Here is a 21,200-nt window from a genome sequence, read left to right on the forward strand (position 1 = left end):
TTAAAATCTCCAAAAGTCATCGAAATTAGTCATTTTAAATTTTAAAAAAAGTGAAATATCTCTGCAATACAAATTTTATATACGAAATTAAATAAAATAAATATGAACATTTAACTGAAGGTTTAAATGTCATCAGTCCTTCATCAAAAATTATGCAGAATTTTATTAAATTCTAACTTAAAAATAAAGAAACACCTAAAAAAAATAAAATTTTTAACAACGTTTTTGTTTCTGACAAAATACCTAAAATGGTACGGCTTCCAAAAATTCTTCTGGGTGGCAGCCCTTGGTCCGATTCAATGTCATTCCACTATAATCGAACTTATTTAGAGGCCCTGTTGCCAACTTAGCTATTTTATAGCAAGTTCTAGCTATTTTCAAAGATCGATTGCTAGAAAAAATTAATAATTGCTATTAATGAAAATCTGCTATTAATATTATATTTAAAACTATGTAAAAGTGCACTCCAAATCAAATTTAGATGCTTTCCGGTCATAAATAACTATGTTTCTTCAAAAAGTTGGCAGCATTGTTTAGAGTTGCAGTGGTGTGGTACCGACCGACCGCCACAATATATACACCGTCTATCGCAAGACCAAAAAAAGTGAAGCGTAAAAACCAAACGGTACATGGAAAAATAAGTGTGAGTGCGTGTGTGTTTATGAAAAATAACTTTCAACATATATATATTATGCGCACCAGGACAAAAACAAAGTTTCGAGAAGTTGAACAATTGTGTGGCGAATTTATAATAAATTGTGTGTGGCCTATGTGTTTGCAACACACATACAAACACTCACAACACACTTACACTTAACACACAACAGAAACAAAAACAACATACGTGAGTTGTCGTTGTCGCTGCCGTCACCGTCACCATTAAGCAGACAGAGTCTGCCTTTTACATTTGCGAAAAGAGTGAAAATCAAAAGCAAAAGTTTGTTCTTTTGACCAAATAGGTGGGTTTAAGTTTTTCCATGGTATTCATGGTTTGCAATTGCAAGTGTTTTTATGTCAAATTCCAATAAACAGCCCTGGCCTTTGTTATTGTTGCTCGTTCGTTCGGTTGCTTACAAAGTCACCATCGCCGTCGTCGTCGTCGTTTTCGACGACTTCGTTGTCTGCCCCCGATGGCAATCTATCTCTGTATGCGTGCGCGTGTGTCTGTGTGTGTTTGAGCATTTGTCTGTGTTACGTTTGAGTGCGTGCTTGTGTATGTAGATTTGATAACTGTATTAGTGTCTAGACATGTTGCTGACACAAACATAAAACCCTATAAACTTTTGCTTGCGGTTCGGTTCGCCGGTTCGATTCCTCTCCGTTGCCTCTCAAAGATTGTTGCTTTTAAAACAATTTTTAAAGTAGAATTAAAACTAATAGCAAAAGCTTCTTAAAAATTCATAAATGCTTTCATTGACAATAAATCTTTATGTATGTATGAACATATGTATGTATCATACATACATGTACATATAGAGTTCGTCAAGCAATTGTTTTTGACAAAATATAATATATATTTATACATACATATGTTAAATATTGCTTTCGCTTCTAAGATTCAGTTTTAAATTATAAATAAAGAGTTTCAATAATAAACAAACATGTGAATTTGGTATTTTGTCCCAACAATTACTTAAGTAACTGTACGTAGTTACACATGTATACATACATACACACATATGTCAGATATTTATGCTGACAGATTATTGTTTTGGTTCGAGGTTTGAATTTGTTCCGAACCGGTTTTCTGTTGCTTGCCGCTGTCATTGCTGTTGTTGCTGCTGATCACTTGGTGCAGACGCACGCACACATGCAAGCATTTTGTATGTACATTTTGTCTGTCAGACATGCACGCGTTTTGCCCGCCACCCCCCTTGGCCCACCCGCCCACACACTTCCCTCGCACTTTGCAATGCAGACACCGAAGCATACGCGTCTTGTGTCTGTATGTGTATGCATACATACATACATGCATATGTACACATTTGCTTGTGTGTATTTTGTCGATTTTATTTCATGTACATTTGTTTACAGTTTTAGATAGCGAAATTTGTACAGCCGGCAGCGGCCGCCACGGCACGTCGTTGACATTTTCGCAAATTGCAAATGAATATGTTTTTTTTTTGTATTTATTTTTTTTTGTTCAGCTGCGATCACTGCCGCACTCTCTGAGACACACACATACACACACACACACACACGTGCCCCTCGCACCTTTATCGCTCGCTGCGATCGCAACTAGCAGAGGGCCACACAGAGAGACAGACAGAGACGGCAAAGCGAGACATGCAAGCACACACACACACATGCATATATATACACTTGCACATACATGCATACAAGAATATGCCATTGTGTGCGTATGTCTGTATGTATGTAAGTTCATGAACAGTAGCACTCCGTCGACTTGTTTTGATTTAATTTCGCGGTAAATGCAATCGCGAAAAATTTACTCGTATCGCGCACTCTGCTCGCTTTTGGCTGCGTAACATGGCGGGGAATTTTGTTTGAAGCCGAAACAGCAAAATTGCGACAGGCACAGTTATAGCCACGGGCAGAGACGGTGACAGAGGGCAGTGCAAATTCGAACTGGCGCCTCGACATGTGGGGCGCGCAGTGACTAAGTGAATGAAAGACCCCAGGGAGGCCTCCGTCGTCGCTGTCGCCGTCTCTGTCGTCGTCGTCGTCGGCGTCGCGTCAGCCCTTCTGCGCAACGGAAATGCCGTAAAAATGCTCGATTTTAAGTTGTTTTTGTTTAAGTATTTCTTTTTTTATATTTTATTTTATTTTTTCTCTTAACGATCGATCCTATTTTGAAAAGTTCTGCAGCTGCTATTAATGCAGCTGTTGACGCAAGCGCCAACAACAAAAACAACAACAATAACGACAACAACAACAATAAAGGGCTGTGCAATTTGCCATAAACACGCCAAAAGACAATAACAAAATATGCATATCCATATGTACATGTGTGTATGTGTTATGTAGGTGCATATTAGAGATGAGCGCGTGATAGATATTTATCGTTACACGAAAATTAATAAATAATTGAGAACTAAAATAAGTAGGTTACCTTTTTATATGTAGATATAGTAAGTTGTGTATAATGGTTATTTTTGAAAAAAAAGCAATTGTCTCCAAAGATTAGTGTGCATATATATTATTTTCTACATCGTATATTATACATTTTAAAATTGTGTCAATTAAAATGCTGAAAATCCGTAAAAGAAAATTAATAGTCAACATTATATGTTCAACGTATTGGTAGATCGTCACGCGCCCATCTCTAGTGCACATGCACATAAATGTGTATGTTTATGAGTGTGTGTGTTTGTGTGTGTGTGCTCATACTTATAAAAATTTGCATTATGCACTCGCTAAAATGCTAAAAAACCATTTGTATTATTTCGATTTTATTTTGCTTTTTCAACAAATGCCCTCATTTTAGACTCAGACTTGGCTGTGTGGAATTGGAATTGGTTAGCTTGTCGTAGAGGAAACTGGGAACAACAGCCTCAACACGAATTACCTATCATTTGGAGCGCAGCAGAGGAGATCGACTCTGATTGCCAGCGCGGCAACAGGATCTGCCTCAACTACGCCAACATCAACTACAACGTCGACGTCAACGCCCACGTCAACGGCGCCCACGGATAATTACAAAGATAATTATTACAATTGGACACACTACCGTGCACTGCTAAGTAACGAGATATTTGACGCACCACATCCGGCAACGGAAGCAATTATGTCCTTGACAGCCGCTGGCACATCGCCCACCAGCCCCATGGATCCCTTTGTACCCGGTCGTCCAGTGATCGTCAAGGAGGGCTGGCTGTTAAAGCGCGGCGAGCACATCAAAACGTGGCGCCAACGTTACTTTGTCCTACGCACCGATGGCACTCTCATGGGCTATCGCAGCAAGCCGGCGGACAGCTCACAGTCGGAGCAACTGCTCAATAACTTTACTGTTCGTGGCTGTCAGATAATGACCGTTGATCGGCCAAAACCCTTCACATTTATCATACGCGGCCTACAGTGGACGACGGTAATTGAGCGCACATTTGCCGTCGATACGGAAGCTGAGCGCCAGCTATGGACCGAGGCCATCCGTAATGTGGCCAGTCGACTTTGCGAAATGGGCGAAACAGCAATGTCGCCGTCGGCCCAAACAGATATGGCTGATGTGGACATGGCTGGCATTGCCGAAGTGGAACTATCCGAACAGTTTTCCGTTCAAGGCACAACGCGCAACAGCAGCGGTGTCAAGAAAGTGGTAAGTTATTGAATTTCGAACTATTTATTATACAATTTATTAATTTATTGTTCTTCTCTTGGGCAGACACTCGAGAACTTTGAGTTTCTCAAGGTGCTGGGCAAAGGCACCTTTGGTAAGGTGATTTTGTGTCGCGAAAAGGCCACATCCAAATTGTACGCAATTAAAATTCTCAAAAAGGAGGTCATCATACAAAAGGATGAGGTCGCACACACGCTAACCGAAAGTCGTGTACTCAAGTCAACAAATCATCCGTTCCTTATTGTAAGTGTTTATTTGTCATCCATAGGCATTGACCTAAGTACATTGTATATGTACATATATAAGTGTAGCGTTAACACAATACTTTATAACAGGGAAATCCCGCTTTACAAAATATGTTTACTTAAAGTGTTTTGCTTAAAATCAATCAGCCTCAGACGTATTTCAATGGAAACGTTTAGATTAAGTGCAGGCAGTTAACAGCTTTACCATAAAATCGATAAGAAGCTTACATATTATTTATTGAGAAATGTAAATAGCTTTGATAACGGATTTACCCGCATAAAATGCTAAAAATTCTTGGAAAAACTTTTTGAATCGAGTAATATGTTTTTAAACATCAAAGTAATTAACATAACAACTAACAACCCATTCATTATTTATATATGAATATAATAACAATAGGATTGACAGCAATAGATGTTGTTATTTGAATAAGATATTTATTTTTCTTATTTTCTGGTGCTATGTTTATTTCTTTACCTTAACCATGACTTAGATACCAAAATATTTGTATTTAAATCAGTATTACATTATTTACAAATATAATGGTGTTTAATCTCTTAGATTTTCCGTCAGTTTATGAATTCTCTAAATAGATAATTTAATACATGCTTATTTGAATCCTTTACTCAATTGCTAACTATTCTCCATTACTCACTCATCTAAATTAAATCTCGAATTAAATTTTAACCCTTGTTTATTTCTTATCGATTGCAGTCACTGAAATATTCATTTCAAACCAACGATCGTCTCTGTTTTGTAATGCAATATGTGAATGGTGGAGAGCTGTTTTGGCATTTAAGTCATGATCGCATCTTTACCGAGGAGCGGACACGTTTTTATGGCGCCGAAATAATATCGGCGCTAGGCTATCTGCATTCGCAGGGCATTATTTATCGTGACTTAAAGCTAGAGAATCTTTTGCTGGACAAAGATGGTCACATAAAGGTCGCCGATTTCGGACTGTGCAAGGAGGACATCACCTACGGCAGTACAACGAAAACGTTTTGCGGCACACCGGAATATTTAGCGCCTGAAGTATTAGACGATAATGATTATGGACGCGCGGTGGATTGGTGGGGCACCGGAGTCGTTATGTATGAGATGGTAAGTCGCTGTATCAATTGATATTGATATTAAGATATGAAATTGTGATGATATGTGCTTATCCTTAAATTGCATTTTGTTTATTTGTATACAGATCTGCGGTCGTCTACCCTTCTATAATCGTGATCATGATGTGCTCTTCACGCTCATATTGGTCGAGGATGTCAAATTTCCACGCAATATTACCGATGAAGCAAAAAGTCTGCTATCCGGCCTGTTGGCCAAGGATCCGAGTAATCGCTTGGGCGGTGGGCAGGATGATGTCAAGGAAATACAAGCGCATCCATTCTTTGCGAGTATTAATTGGACAGATCTGGTGCTAAAAAAGGTTGTAGACATTGTAGTAAACGCTGTCAGATGTAGAAATTGACTAAACATTTCTAATACTTTCACAGATAACGCCGCCTTTCAAACCTCAGGTTACTTCGGATACAGACACACGATATTTTGATGAAGAGTTTACCGGCGAGAGTGTCGAGTTAACGCCCCCAGATCCCACGGGACCTTTAGGCTCCATAGCAGAAGAGCCACTATTCCCGCAGGTAAATTATCAATTGATTGAATCGTTATTGCATGCGAAATTGAAAACCCATTTTGAATATGCTTTTACAATTTACAGTTCAGCTATCAAGGAGATATGGCAGCCACGTTGGGAACATCGGCGCACATTGGTACTTCCACAAGTCTCACATCGATGCAATAGAACAAGCTACAAGTTTTAGCGAGAGCACACACAAAACAAAAAAAGCAACGCAAAATACCACACATCATGTTCTGCTTCATCGCCTATACCCTTAATATACTTAGTGATATATAGAGATGGGGAATATTGCGAGCAAAACAAAACAAAAAGAAAGAAAAACATAATAAATTTGTAACTCTAAGTTTATACACCAGTAATAACAAATTTGAATGATAGTAACTTATTTTTTTCATAACTCCAACAACAGCTACAACAAATACAACAGCAAGAGCAACGCGCAGATGCAAAACGTAAAGAGAAGATAAGAGAACATTGAACGCGCTATAAACAAAACATACAGAAAAAAGTTAAAGAAAGTAATAGTTTACTACATATGATAAAAACATATATACTTATAAATACATTTAAATATAACATTTTAAGCATAACGTTTAAAGTGATTAGTTAATTTTTAAATGCAAGTAAATGTTTATTAAGCGAATCAAGTATATAGCCACATACACATACGAACACCTACACTAAATACACCCTACTAGCTTATAGGAAAATCGAAGAGCAAGAGCATAAAATCGAAATACACACACAAATACACACAACAACTACAACACACAGACATACGCATTATTTATACTCCAAAGAAGCAAAAAAATAATAACAATTACGAGTTATATTAAATGGTAAAGTTGCCTCTGAAGAGCTCTGCTTTAATGCATGAACAGAAACACAACAAAAACAACTTATAGTTATATACGGAAAAACGAATATTTCAACTACATGGGCGCTAAAAACATTTAAACAAAAAAAATTTAAAGATTTTCAAAACTAAATAAAACAAAAAATGTATACATGGCATCTGCTTTTTTACACAAATATTTGTATATATTTATATAAAAAGGATAAAAAATTAACTTTTGAACAAAAGAAAAATATAAAAATAAAACTAAATAGAAAATTTACCATTTTTGAATTTGAATGAAAAATTTACAGAAAAGAATCAATATATTATAAAAATTGCCTAAAATATTGTCATTTAAGTTTCGAAAAGGAAATCAGCAAAAACAGAACAGAAAAAAATACTTAAAAGAGTAAAAAAGAAAAGCAAATTTTGATATTTTTATAAATGAAATACATTATTAAACAAAAAATAAAAATTGTAAATAAAAATTAAAATATTTCAACTAAATACAATACCAATAGCAATACAATAAAAATATAATCTCTCTTCTATATGCAAAGAAAAGCAAAATAAGCAACAACAAACAAGAAATTTATCAATTGAACATAAAGAACAAAGGCAAATAAAAAATATTTTCTTAAATAAAGAGCAAAAAAAAAAAAATAATAATTACGGAAAATGCTTGCAACTTAAATAAATATTAAATGCCAAAGAATCGGCGAAGCGAATAAATAAGAATGAATGAAACTCAAGTTTAACCAGGTTGGACAGGTGAGTTAGAGTTTAGTTAAACCTATACTGAGATACGATTGATAGTCAGTCCAGAAGTCGATTAGAGCAGTTTTGGCAAACCAGGAGCTTAACACACACTCAGAGACATAACACAAATACACATACACAATGTAGCCTGTTTTACTAACAGTTTGGATCAGATCAGATCAAGCTATACTACGCCAACAACATATATGCACTTGAAACACTTACTGAAGCTCCCATTAAATAATACTTGGCTAAAACATCTCACATAATAATGAATAAATGGCATTATGAACTTCACAAGCACTAAGTATCGATATATTTGGAAAACTGAGAAATTTAGCTACTCAATATCAGAACGAAGATCGACATTAGAATGTATGTAGCAATTTCAGATCGATTATAGGGAATCTTTTATAAGCAAAGCTTAATAAAACGACTACACAACGATTTCTACTATTCAATTTATAGGCACAATACATTTTGGTTTAAGTATTTTCATTTATAGGAAATTTCCGTTGACACACGCCTAAAACTGAAAATAATGCAAAGAATTAGCTGACCAAACAATCAACCGAACTCTGCCAATGCCAACAATGGGCAAGCTTTCATAACAATTATTATAATAATCAGAAAATTAAATTAAAATGGTGTAAAACAAATACGCAACTTAAGAAAATGAAGATTGTCTTAGCTAAAGGCAAAGCGCATAAATAAAACGCCAACCCTAAAGTTTATATTGTGTTTCAGATCATAACCAATCTTACGGTGCCCGCTATTAAAACATTTCCCTTCGTCATCCTCCTATAAACAAAAAAGTATATTATACAAGAAACAATAGTTTTGATTTTTGAACTATTTTTCGTATAAATTGAACTGCAAACTACGATGTGTTCTAACAATGGTTTAAAATGTGACTATGTATCTTGTCAGATCAAATATCAAGTCAAGCAACTTAAGTTGTCTTTTTGTACTGTAAAAATAAATAAAATTTTACAAAATAATATAAAAGAGGCCCCAATTAAAAAACTTCAAATCGATTAGATGAAATTTTTGATAAGCGAAACATTGCAGATTTCGCAGTTTTAATAATTATATTAAGCTGATTTATAAAGTAAATGAGAAAATAAATGCATAAATATACGTTTATAAAACATTGAGCAACAACTGAAAAGGAACCTGTAGATAATATATGATCTACATAAGTACTACTTATATGATTATTAATTTATACGCGCTTTAGCATACCATATATATAGTACATACATAAAACAGACACTCTCACACCCGTACACATATACCACATACATGTGTATGTATATATGTAATGTGAAAAACAATATAATTATAATACATAAATAAAATTTACATATAACAGATATTTGATAAAAAAGCAAAGAAGTTTTCTTTTTTCTTTGAAGAAAATCAATTTAAATACAAGGTATAGTATCTCAACTGATTCCTATGCTTGTACCCTGAGATTATGTGGATTTTCTGAGCTTTCATGAATGCAAAAGGATTTTAAAATTGGACAACTTGAATTATAGTTACTATTCGATAGAATACGATTGATTTGGTTCTTTTCCAATAATTTATGATTTTTTAACCCTATAAAATTATTATTTTAAAGATTATAACTAAAGATATGGTTTTATTATTATATTATTCCCACTGTTGTGCAACATAATGCTTTAGTAAAATTATTGATAGTAAAATTTAAAATATTGTGAAATTAACTTTAAAGAAAACTGAAATTAGGAAAAGGCTAGTCGTAGTCTACAACTCAACTATGCCCTCGTCTGATGCAATAAATTCTTGAGGAACGACAAGACACACCCAAAAGGCACGCTGTTATGGCCGAATCCTCGCCTGACACTGGCTTACTGCCAGTTAAATTGGGTCAAGACAATGCCAGCCAAGTGGGCTGTATGCGCTGTCCCAAACCACCAAAAAAAAAAAATAAATAAAAATAAGCTACGGGAAATAGACGAACGTGACCGACTTTAACGTATACTCGTATATTCGGGAGCAGACTGAAGGTGGGCAGCCGCGGCGAATGCGAATTCAAGTGCGAATGCGAATGCGTGACAGGCGGAGATGTCCAAGTGTCCGTGCTGTCCATAGTATCCATAGTATCCATGTGTGCGACGGCGAACAATGCGTTTTGTCTGATGATTAATTGCAACGCAATCTTGGGAGGCCACAGAGCAGTTGCCGACGCTTTCCCCAAACGAGCAAGCACCGCACATACATGTTATATGAGAGAGACTAAGGGAGAGAGGGAGACAGACTGCGCTTCAATGTGTGTCGCGACGTCGGGCGGATATATTATCTGTGACATAAAGCTATTAATTTTTAGCACTTGCCTCAAACACAAGCACAATTATTTTTTTTACAAATTCAAATTAAAATTTTACGCGAGCATGACGAAAGCGAAAGTAAAGCAACCACTATTGAACTGGGCTTGGGATTATAATTGGGATTGGGTTGGGTCCAGACTCAGACTCAGACTCAGACTCTGGCCATCTGCATCCTTTAGCTGCCAAGCCCTTGGAAAATGCGCGATTAGTGCTTTCCCTTTTGACGGATGACAACAAAATCCAATGAAAAACAAAATTTTTCTAAAGCTATAAGCCGACTGGTGAATACACTACCACAAAGTAATAATTTGAACAACAATGTCAGTTCAGATGTGTAATGTAAGTTCAAGTCAAGCGACAAATATCGAGTTTTCTCAAATAATTTTTTTCAGTGAATAACCCCGAGAAACCGGTACCGGAACCGTTAACCGAAACTAACCGTTTCACTTTAAGAACCGGAACTGAAACCGTAACCGAAAGAAAATTCTCTGTCAAGAACCGAATACCGAAACGATTGTACCGGTACGGTTGTGGTTAAAGATTTAACCAACTTCCAACTGTCATAACTTGATCAAAACTGAACCAATTTTCAAGCGGAATGTAATTTTAATCATGATTTGGCCTCTAAATTCATTTTGCATTCAATTTTTGTTCATTAAGAAAATTTAATTTTTTTCGACCAAGATTCGATTTCGATGCTAAGGGTCCCCCCTTTGAAATTTCGAAAATTCAAAATATTAAATCTCAAGTTTTCACTTTTAATCAACTCCTTATATCGTAATTAGTATAAAAGAATACTTCAAACTTGATCCTGAGACCTTTCAGTTTTTTGTAAAAAATCATGTGAAATTGAACAAAAATTTTGACTTGTAAAGTTGCTAAATCCGCAGTCTGACCAACTTCAAACTGTCATAACTTGATCAAAAATGAACCGATTTTCAATCGGAATGTCATTTTGGTCATGATTTGGCCTCTTAATACATTCTGCTTTCAAATATTTTTAAATTCGCTGAAAATAATTTTTTTTGCCCTAGGTCTGTTTATTTCGATGTCATATTTATTATAAAACGACTATAAATAAATATAACATGCAGTTGGAAACCCATTCTTTATATTTTATGATTTAATATGTTTTTATATTTTTATAACAATATCAAAGTCTTTTGTTTATTTACCTTTTTAATTCTTAAAGTGGTTAAAATTTGAATTATGTCTATATTGTTGTCTATATTGCTCTTAAACTGATAAGTCATATTCTGTTTAGTCTAGAAATTCATTTCGAATAAAACGATGCTTACTTTATTTGTGTGTTCCAGTTAAGTTCCATCTTTGTTTCTTTGATCGAAGACAACACAAAGGAGAAACTTTCAACAAAGTTGTTGTACCCTTTGTCAAGTGTATTAGCAGACAGAGTGAGGGACTCAGGGGGAAAAAGGGGAAATGGGAGGAGATGGGAGAAGGCTTTAGTAAACGCGGCTTGTTTTCTTTGTTCGCTACGCGTTTTTCGCGCTTTTCATTTGCGAAACGATTTTTCTATTTTCACCTCTTGTCTGACGCGATGCTGTTCAGGCTGTTTGCTTTATAGCAATGTGAAAATGTGTCTAAAAACTAGAAAATGGCCAGCACTGAGACTGGAACTGGGCAGCATCAGCAACAACAACAGCAACGGCAACAGCAACAACAACAGCAACAACATGTGTCTATGTGCTGGCACTTAACAGTTCCTCCCCCTTCCACTTTGGACTTGCCCCCATCCCAGTGTTTGACTGACTAAAAAGTGAAATACATCAAAGCACGTCACATCCATCAGACATTATGAGCAGCACGAGAGCACGCCCCAGACCCAAAGCCAGACTCTGGCCAAGACTAGATCGGTCCGAGCCCGCCGGTGTGTGTTTGACAACCAGGCCCAAAAGCGTCGCTAATGAATTGGAATTGTTTAAAGAGCGCAACGTAAACGGAGGCGGGCAAAGGAGGAGAGGAGCATCACTTTGAACCTCAATCTCAGTCAGAGTTTGGTCTCAGTGTCGTCTCTTGCAGTTGCTGCAATCGAAATTAATGAAAACTTTCGTTTATTTAATTGCACAGCAGCCAGACAGAGAGGGAGAGTCCACATGTACCATGTCTAAGCCAGTCTAAAGCGCAGGTGATGTACAAGAAGACAGACGCGTCTACTATACCCCACTGCCTCCTCTCTTCTCTCTCCTCTTTTCCCACTCCACTCCCTCCATCCTCCATCGCAGTCGGAGTCGCTGTTTGAGTCTCAGTGTTTATGGGTTATGGTTATGACCATAATGAAATCTATAGGGCAAGACATCGACAGCGGCATTTGAGTGAAAATGATTGATTGATTGATCGCTGTGTTTTGTTGCGTTCATTATTGTTGTTGTCGTTGTTGCTGTTGTTGTTTTCTGTGATTGCTGCGTTACTCCTTTTCAGTGTACTGAGAGATTTGTTGACTTGACTTCCAGGCAATTATTTGTTTTGTATTGTTTTTTTTTTTTTTTCGTGGTATTTAGTTGTTGGCAGATTTCGCTGCAATTTTGTTTATGGCTTTTAAAGGTTAAAACATGATGTTGATTGAGTTGTTTAAACGTCATTGCCAATTGCCAATCAATGGGAATAAAATACAAACATATATATTCAATGTGCTTCTTGGGCAGCTGGCGAAAGTCATTCAGTTAAAGATCCTGAGTATAGGCCGCGTTGGGACTCTGTATTGAGTCTCTTTTTTGTTAAAAAAAATCAAATAAAAACCATTATTACACTTAATTAAAAATGGCTTGCAAATTTATAAACCCGAAGCCTAACCTATTTAAAATATTATAATTTTTAAGTCATGTTGTGTCTCAGTTCTGTGCGCTCTATCTAATCAGTTTCTGGAGCTTGTTTCACCTGGATGTTATAAAAAAGAAAAAATGTAGCGAACTTTCTAATACATTAATACATGTTATAGCACTTGTGTAGCTGATAGCCCAATTGATTTCTTTATTAGAATAACATTATGCATTTGCTCGTTCAGTAGCTGCTTTTGATTATCAGCAATGCATTCACTTGGCTTCAACTTTGACCACAAATGCAACATTTGGATATGACTTACAAGCAGGCGGATAAGCTCCAGTGCACATGTCAACGCCACTTGGCAGTGCCTCCCACTCCCCCTCTCCCCCATCTCCCCCTTCTTCGTCCTGCCTGCGCTCCTATTGGTGCTGTGTTGCAGCTATTAAAACGGGTCAACATTGCAACAACTCGTAGTCTTACTCCCATTTGGGCCAAGTCTGCTTGACCAACTTGCGCCACAATGCGACATCAGCAACACAGGCCAAATATAGACGTTGGACAATTTCTGAGCATAGAATGGAACGCCTTTATTATAAGTATGACAAAAAGAGAGCCATGTAGGAGTTATACTTATGTATTTATCTATGTGTGTACATGTATATGTAAGTATGTAGCTGTATAATTGTGCTCCATGCGATAACCTAAAAAAGAAAAATGCTCGTACACATTTTTCTTCATCTTTGTTATACCCTACAATTCGAATATTGGCAAAAAAAAGTATGATATGCTCTTAAAACCGTAAGTAACAAAAATTTCTACTGATTATTTTAAAATTATTCCCTACTTGTACGTAACTTTCAGAAGATACCATCTCCAACCCAAGTGATCTTGATCAACACGCGACTCAATTAAATTAATAGAATTAACAAGTTGAAATTTTTACTGAACATACTTTTCAATATTTAATTTGTTTTTTTTTGGAAGCTTTTCAGTTTTTATTTAAAGTTTTTTTTAATTTTAAATTTAATTTACCTTGCTCCTCAACACTGTAGATATAGAATTAATATGATTAGTTTTTTACCTATCAAACTAACAAAGGGAGTAAAATTAAACTAAATAAATTAGATAACGTATAACGAACATATTCTTTATTAACATAAGCATTTGAATCATTTTTGAACATATTTTCACATAGAGTATTTGCCGTTTGAGCAGCCTGCATTAGACCATTCTTACTTGTTACTTACTAACTTGGTTGTTACTAAAACATTTGGCCGACAAGGCGCTGCGATGGTATGGGATACGTTGGGTTGGTATGGGATGGGATGAGATAGAATGAAATGGGTTTGCAGTCTTAACTGTGTATGTGGCTCTAGCTGTTGTCGTGGATGTATTTTTAGTTGTACTTGTGTTGTTGCAGTTGTGGATGAGGCTGTGCTAGAAAAAAAGCGGTGAACACACCTTAAAAATGTCGAAAAGTGTGCGACGATAAGGGGGAAACACTTGCCAGTTTTCTAATTGCAGACTGGACAGCGTTAAGAAATGATGCGGTCTGTGACGGATTTGGGCAACTGGAAGGCATATGCGACCGTGACCATGGCCAATATGCTCGTATGCACATTTGTGCATATTGTGTGAGGTAGCCTTGCTGATGAGTTTTCGGACAGTTCTCCGTTAGTCAAAGAATCAATTTTCCTGGCCACCGGCTATGGCGACGCGACGTTCCGAGTCCCGATCTCTGTTTATCTTGTAGGTGTGGCCACACTGCCGCACTGCAATGTACATATATATACACCACCTTTGACTGACACTGAGACTGGGGTCCGGCGACGGCGGCGCCTTGCATGTCCGCCCTGCCGCTTGGCCAATAGCAGCGCCCATTATGCAATGTCACGATTCGCGGGCGCGTATAATGAACTTTGGATGTTGTTGCTGCCACATGGCCAGACTAGGCCTATACACAGTCATGGTCATACATATAGCTCATTTGTGAGCAGCAACAACAATAACAAATAACAACAATAAACTTGGGCCGCACACAGGTAGCCCCAGCACGCTAGAGATGGACCTGTCGTCCCGCCCCTCAGACGAATTACACTGAATTTCATTGGCATAAACAGCCAATAAATATTATTACCAATTTTTTTTTATTAAAAATAAAGAAAATTACAAGAAAATTTTATATATTTATTATATTATATTACAGAATAACTGGAAAAAAATATTTCCCAATATATTAGTATGACATAGTTGGATGATTTGAATTTAATTTTGTTAAAAATAGCTTAGAAATCATGCAAACACTTCTAAGACTTAATCACTGGATAAATATTATTTTTTTTATTATATTAAAACAAAAATGTTTGTTAATAGTTAAAGTATAAAAATAATATTAATGCTAGTATATTAGTACAACTTATTTTACTGAAATAATTAAAGTTAAATTTAAAAAATAAATTTTTGTTAAAGTTTATTTAGAATAAATAATCAACATAAGTATTTCTTTGATTAACTTAAGCTTCTTTTCCACCTTTAAATAGAATGGTACCCATGTTTGTAATAACATTTGAATACTTTTTTGCCTTTGCTCTATAATATATTTTCAAAAATGTTCATCGTAACTATTCAAAATATGTCATCTACTATGTGATTTTTTACAGTTTCCATCTCTAGCATGACAGATACATATGTACCACCATTGTTTGAAACACGAGCAGTGTTGGTAATTGCTTTATAAACGTTTTGTATTTGTGTTTTTCATTTTTTTTATCTTTTTTTTTTTATAAATTTGGTAGTTTGTTTTTATTGCAGTTTCGCATTGGGTGGCATTGAACCTGAACCTGTAGCTGAACCTTAAGCTGAATCTGAACCTGAACCTGAAAGCGAACCCGGCTAGCGGTCTGCCGACTTCGACGTAGCCGTTAATGCGCCAAAAAGCCCAAAAGGGTTGGCCGCATTGATGCATAAGCATGTTTGCTGCTTTCGACGGATCGTCTGTCTAACTGTCGACTGTCCGGCATCATTGCATCGCTTGACCATAATCACAATCATCTGGCTTATTTAAGGGCCTGTTCTTTGCTTTCACATATTTCTTTCACTGTGTTTTGTTATTTTTTCTTCGACTCAAGATTTTTTTGTGTTTTTGTGTTTTTTTTTTTTTTTTGGCAATTGCGTGGAAACCGCTGATTAAGCCCAACACCGCAACATTCGAAAACGTGCCACATTTGGCAAGTTTGCTGTCCCTGTCCCGGTTGTGTGTCCGTGTCCAGATACAGATTGCCAACCTGATTGTCCCCGTCGCTTCGTTGTTGCTTTTGATTGGCGTTTGTTGATTTCGTTTTTTTTATTTTTATTTTTTTTACTGACAACATAATATTAAAGCCAATTAAGGCTAAATTTATGCGTACAGCATACGGCCAATACAGCAACTGGGCCGCAATTATTGGCCAGCGGTCACTTGGACTTGGACTTGGACTCCAACTCCGACTTGGACTCGGCATTTTAACTGCCCAAAGTAAACATTTCCTTATTCTTGGCATATTTTGGGCGCATTTCTTAAATGTGTTGCCCGCTGCCCGTGGGCTGTGATGTTCGCAGTTTTTACTTAATTTTGTTGTTGTTGCTGCTCACTCGGCTTGTTGGTTGTTCCAGGGCATAACTGCAGTTTGTGGCAACATGTTAATTTCTTCATTTTGGTTAAAAGTTCTGCTTTCTTCTGTCAAGTTGTGTGTGAACCAAATTTGCAGTCAAATTTGAGATTCTGTTTAAATACGTGTGTTTATGCATGTGACGAGAACAGCTAAAAAATTCACTGATATAAATAATTACATGAGTTCTTTTTTATAGACATGAAAAATATGCATATAAAATAAATATAAAGTTACACATAAATTTGTCTCGAAAGCAATGATAAATTATCTAATTAAAATATGAGTAGATGCGAATTAAATCTTAATCAAAATTAGATATATCTGTAATCTTCCTGAATCATACAAATAACATAGAGCACGATGTGTGCAATGAAAATGAACACCAGACGTCGGTTGATCCTACTTTTGCCAAAGATACATATTTCAGTGTTTTGCCAGGTGAGGTGCAGTGCCATCCAAGTATTCTAACGAAAAAAGATATAACACTCCATCGTTTTATTTATATTTTCGACTAACTGAAACATTAATACTCACACTGCGTTCAATTAACTGATCCTGCGGGAAGTAATGCCGCAGGGTGTATATGGTTTCCTGCAAGGTTCCGCCCAAAGTCTCAGCGACGCTGCCCAACCAATAAAAATTTAATACGGAGTTGAACATCAATACGGGCAATAAGTAATGATAGTGAAATGTAAACATTGGCTTGAATTTTTCACAGTTAATGCGTACAACAAAATAGCCACAAATAATACAATGCCATGACGAGCACATCAGAAAGAAGGTCAAAATGTGATTGAATGTGCGGCATAGGTCGCTGGTAAGGTCGATGAGTTGTTGTTGCAAATGGTGCAGATGTTGCAGCTTCTTGTGTTGGACAGAACGACTATATCTTGGTTCACCAAGCAACACGTTCAGATTCTGACGAAGGTGACAGCAGGATTGCCAAACGTGCCAAAACATACTGAAGCCCAGCATATAGGAGGCATAGATCAACGTGGTTCCCGAGAACTGCCAGCCCAAATGCACAAGATCCAGGAAAGAGGTGTTATTATAATTAGCGCAATATATTAGATTCACCAGAAAGAAATCGGTGAAAACAAATGCCATCTTGCTATATAAATAGATGCTCATGGTTTTGGAGCGCATTCCAAGCGACTGCTGAATCCTTTGAAGTTTTACCACGATCCCAACAATGTGACTTTGTTGAAACTGAGTCGAGTAGGTGACAATTAATATCATGCATATACGTTCAATAACATGCTCAAGTTTAAGAAGAAGAAGCAAATTAGACTTAACAGTTGTTAATAAATCCATTTTGTTGCCACTGTAGATAACTATCGGCAGCTCACATAGCATAATCAGATTTATGATGATCGTATAACTCTGAAGAAATTGCGACGTTTTCAATTGACCAGTTCGATAATCAAAATAGTATCTGGATAGACCATTTAGGGCCAGAAAGTATGTTAAACAGACGAACACCTTGTTCCTCATACAAGCCATCGCGACGACTGACAAATGGCTAATTTCTGTAACCGTTAACAGCTATTACCATAGTTATTGTAAAAAGTCGATTGACAGCTGATTGTCACACTTTAAATTAAACTGACAGCAGTTCCTTGATTAAAAAACCTCAAACTGATACGTGATCAGCAATTTGCGAAATTGAAAACAATCGGTTTGTTATGCATGTACTTAAGATTGAATATATATTCAACCTTCTTTTACTTACTGCTAATGAATGATGACAGAAAATTAATTTATATTTAAAGCTCGGAATTTAAAATATTTAAATATCTTGCTGTCTAAAATATATAGGGAAAATTAAAAAAAATTTAAGAAAATATTTAAATTTATTTATTTAATTACTTTAGAGTTAGAGAGCAGCCAGCTGAGCATATGAATGATCCCTACTCTTCCAACAAAGAAAAATAGGAGATCAATAAAACAAATGTAATACAGGTAACGTTTTTAGTAAACTGGCATCTCATTGCCTAAGTCCATCTTACTAATTAGTTAATTGTGCACTAATCCAGCTATACACATAAAAAAAACACTTTTAACACCTGCCTGAATGCAACTTGCAACGAAGCATGGCATCAATGCAACACTCGTTGGGAATTGTTGTACATTCCCATACTCATATATAGGCCAAAGCATATTAAATTACAGAAACAACAACAAGATGGGGAATCAAATCGGACAGTGGGCAAACGGATAGAAAATATGCATACGATGGTAGTCTTACCACCCGTGAGTTGGAATCGAAGAGAAGTGTGGATGCCCCGTGAAGAGGCCACTGCCACCGTTACAATAACAGCGGCAACAACAACAACAGCAACAACAATATGTGAGGTGTCTACTCATGCAACATTGCAATTAATTAAATTTTATTTTTAAATAATTGTTTTTAATTAAATTTTAAGACTTTTGCGCAAATTCATGCGCCTCGCCTCAGCCAGCTGAGCAGATGAATGATCAGGTGTTTAGATAGACCGTTTGATGTGGTTGTGTATTTACACTAGGGTGCATCAATTAAAAAAAAAAAAAATAGTGGTAGCCAAAATTCGTAATCTACGGTCAATTCGAAGATGCTTTCACCAAGAAACCATAGTTCTAAAATCAATTCCTTGTCCCCGGTTTTTGAGTTGAAAAATGTTGTGTTTTTAGCTTAAAATTATGTTTTAAGAACAAAGTCCTGAAAGTCCTGGTGCCGACACGAGTGTTGAAACCAATCTTGTCAGAATCGAACTAAAAACGGTAAAGATATGCTAATAATACCTTGATAACAATTTCGAAAAAATACATTTTTCAACTCAAAAAGCGGAGAGTAGGAATTGAAAACATCTTAGCATTGAACGTAGTTTATAAATTTGGGTTATCATTTTTAAATTTTTTTTAGCGTGCACAAATCGATGCACCCTAATGTGCATACATATATTTGGTGGAATTAGTTGGAGTGTGCCTTATGCTCATGCAATCGCTCAATCACTCATCTGAGAATTCGTTTTATTGTTGTGCTTTTTATATTTTTTGAATTTATCACAGTTTTTGAGCCAGAGTCAGAGGCTAATGAAAAGCGCATTTGCAACGCTCTGGGGTGCATTCAACCCAGCTCGAGTGATATAACCAATGACAGGATTGCCCAAATAATTGGAGCATGCCACTGCCACTCAGAGGCGCACTGCAGCGTTGCACCAAATTCCAAATGCAGCAGTTGCCTGCCAGCCTGCTAACTGCCAACTGCTAACTGCTAACTGTTTGTTCTCTTTTTGGGCCAAATTGTGAGGCAAACTCATACATAAACATTAACATGCCCCATGTCCAACTTTGGGACGTAGCTCGGTAACTTCTTTTCTTTTTTTTTTTTTTTTTTTGGTATTTACTGTTTTATAGTTTGAGCTGAAATTGTTCTTTTTTTTTGTAAAGTTATTTTTTAAGTTTATTTTTTTAAATTTTTTTTTGACTGTTGTTTGTGTTGCGTGCAAAGTGCGATGATCTTGCGGTGAAATTTTGTGCTCAAGCGGTTAAATTGGTCAGTGAGCAAAAATGCAATAACAAAAGCAACAGCAACAACAGTAACAACAACAAAGGCAACAAGACAAATGAAATAAAATCACTTGCTCGAAAAGTGCTTGATTAAAAGGCAGTTGCTACGACCACATTCGCATTGAAATTTAATGTGTACTGCACCAATACCTTCAAATATACATATACACGGGTCCGCTTTTAAGGCTCGGGAGAAAGGTTGATGTGAAATATTACTAAAGATTTGAGTATCACCAGCAGCAGCCATCGCCTCAGTCTTAGTCTCCAACTTCAGCTCCATTTCCCCACCACTCTCCAATCGCTGTTAAAATCCCAGCTGCAGTCCCTTGTGCACTTTCTTTCCGACTTGATCATTTGGTCAGTTTAAAGTGGCATCAATTATTGCGAACCCATCCATTAAGTGACCAGTTATCCCTCATTTTGTGATCGCTTATCGCAGCCCACAAATCCACATGCACATCCTCAATCTCTTCTTCATCCACATCCTCATCCTCAACCTCATTCACATTCTCATCGCTGGCATTTTGCCCTTTGCGACTTGTGCCACTTTTCCGTTTCTTTACAATTTATAAATTGGGGTCACGCATGCAGGCGTGTGGAACGCCTTAGTTCCTGAAACAGCCGCAGGGGACAATCACTGGAATGACAGATGAAACCTAAAATGCAGGAGCTGCCAGATTTCACATAATTAGCTGGTAACTGAATGCGGGAATGGAGTTAATATTTGATGCTTTATATTTAATTTAAAAAATATTAAACTTTTTATATATTAATTTTTTTCAATTAAATATTATTTCATTTTACCTTCCCCAAAATTTGTAAAAATCCTGGAAAAAAGTAATTGGAACTAAATTTTTTTAAGTACCCCCAGACTTTTCAATCCATAGACTCCGTAATTAAGTTTGTTTAGTTTTTAATTTTCAATTTTTTCACTTTGACATTAACTATTTAACATTATTTAATTAAAATTTTAATTTAGATATAAAAAAATTGGTGGTCGACTGATTCAAACAGATTCATACATAAATAAGTAAAATCCGCATATTTACTAGCTTTCACAAAATAATCGATCCTGGGA

The 21,200-nt window shown here is 36.3% G+C and overlaps 1 protein-coding gene across 1 annotated transcript; it reads left to right on the top strand.

Annotated features, from left to right (window-relative positions):
- Positions 1 to 599: 599 nt before the first annotated feature.
- LOC117790826 (RAC serine/threonine-protein kinase) lies at positions 600 to 6,919 on the top strand. The gene is made up of 7 exons (XM_034630424.1): positions 600 to 959; positions 3,449 to 4,276; positions 4,343 to 4,540; positions 5,258 to 5,647; positions 5,742 to 5,975; positions 6,043 to 6,189; positions 6,267 to 6,919. The coding sequence occupies exons 2-7, from the start codon at positions 3,749 to 3,751 to the stop codon at positions 6,348 to 6,350; spliced, it is 1,581 nt and encodes a 526-aa protein (XP_034486315.1). The 5' UTR covers positions 600 to 959; positions 3,449 to 3,748; the 3' UTR covers positions 6,351 to 6,919.
- Positions 6,920 to 21,200: the final 14,281 nt, after the last annotated feature.

This window comes from Drosophila innubila, assembly GCF_004354385.1.
Source record: "Drosophila innubila isolate TH190305 chromosome 3R unlocalized genomic scaffold, UK_Dinn_1.0 2_E_3R, whole genome shotgun sequence".
NCBI lineage: Eukaryota > Metazoa > Arthropoda > Insecta > Diptera > Drosophilidae > Drosophila > Drosophila innubila.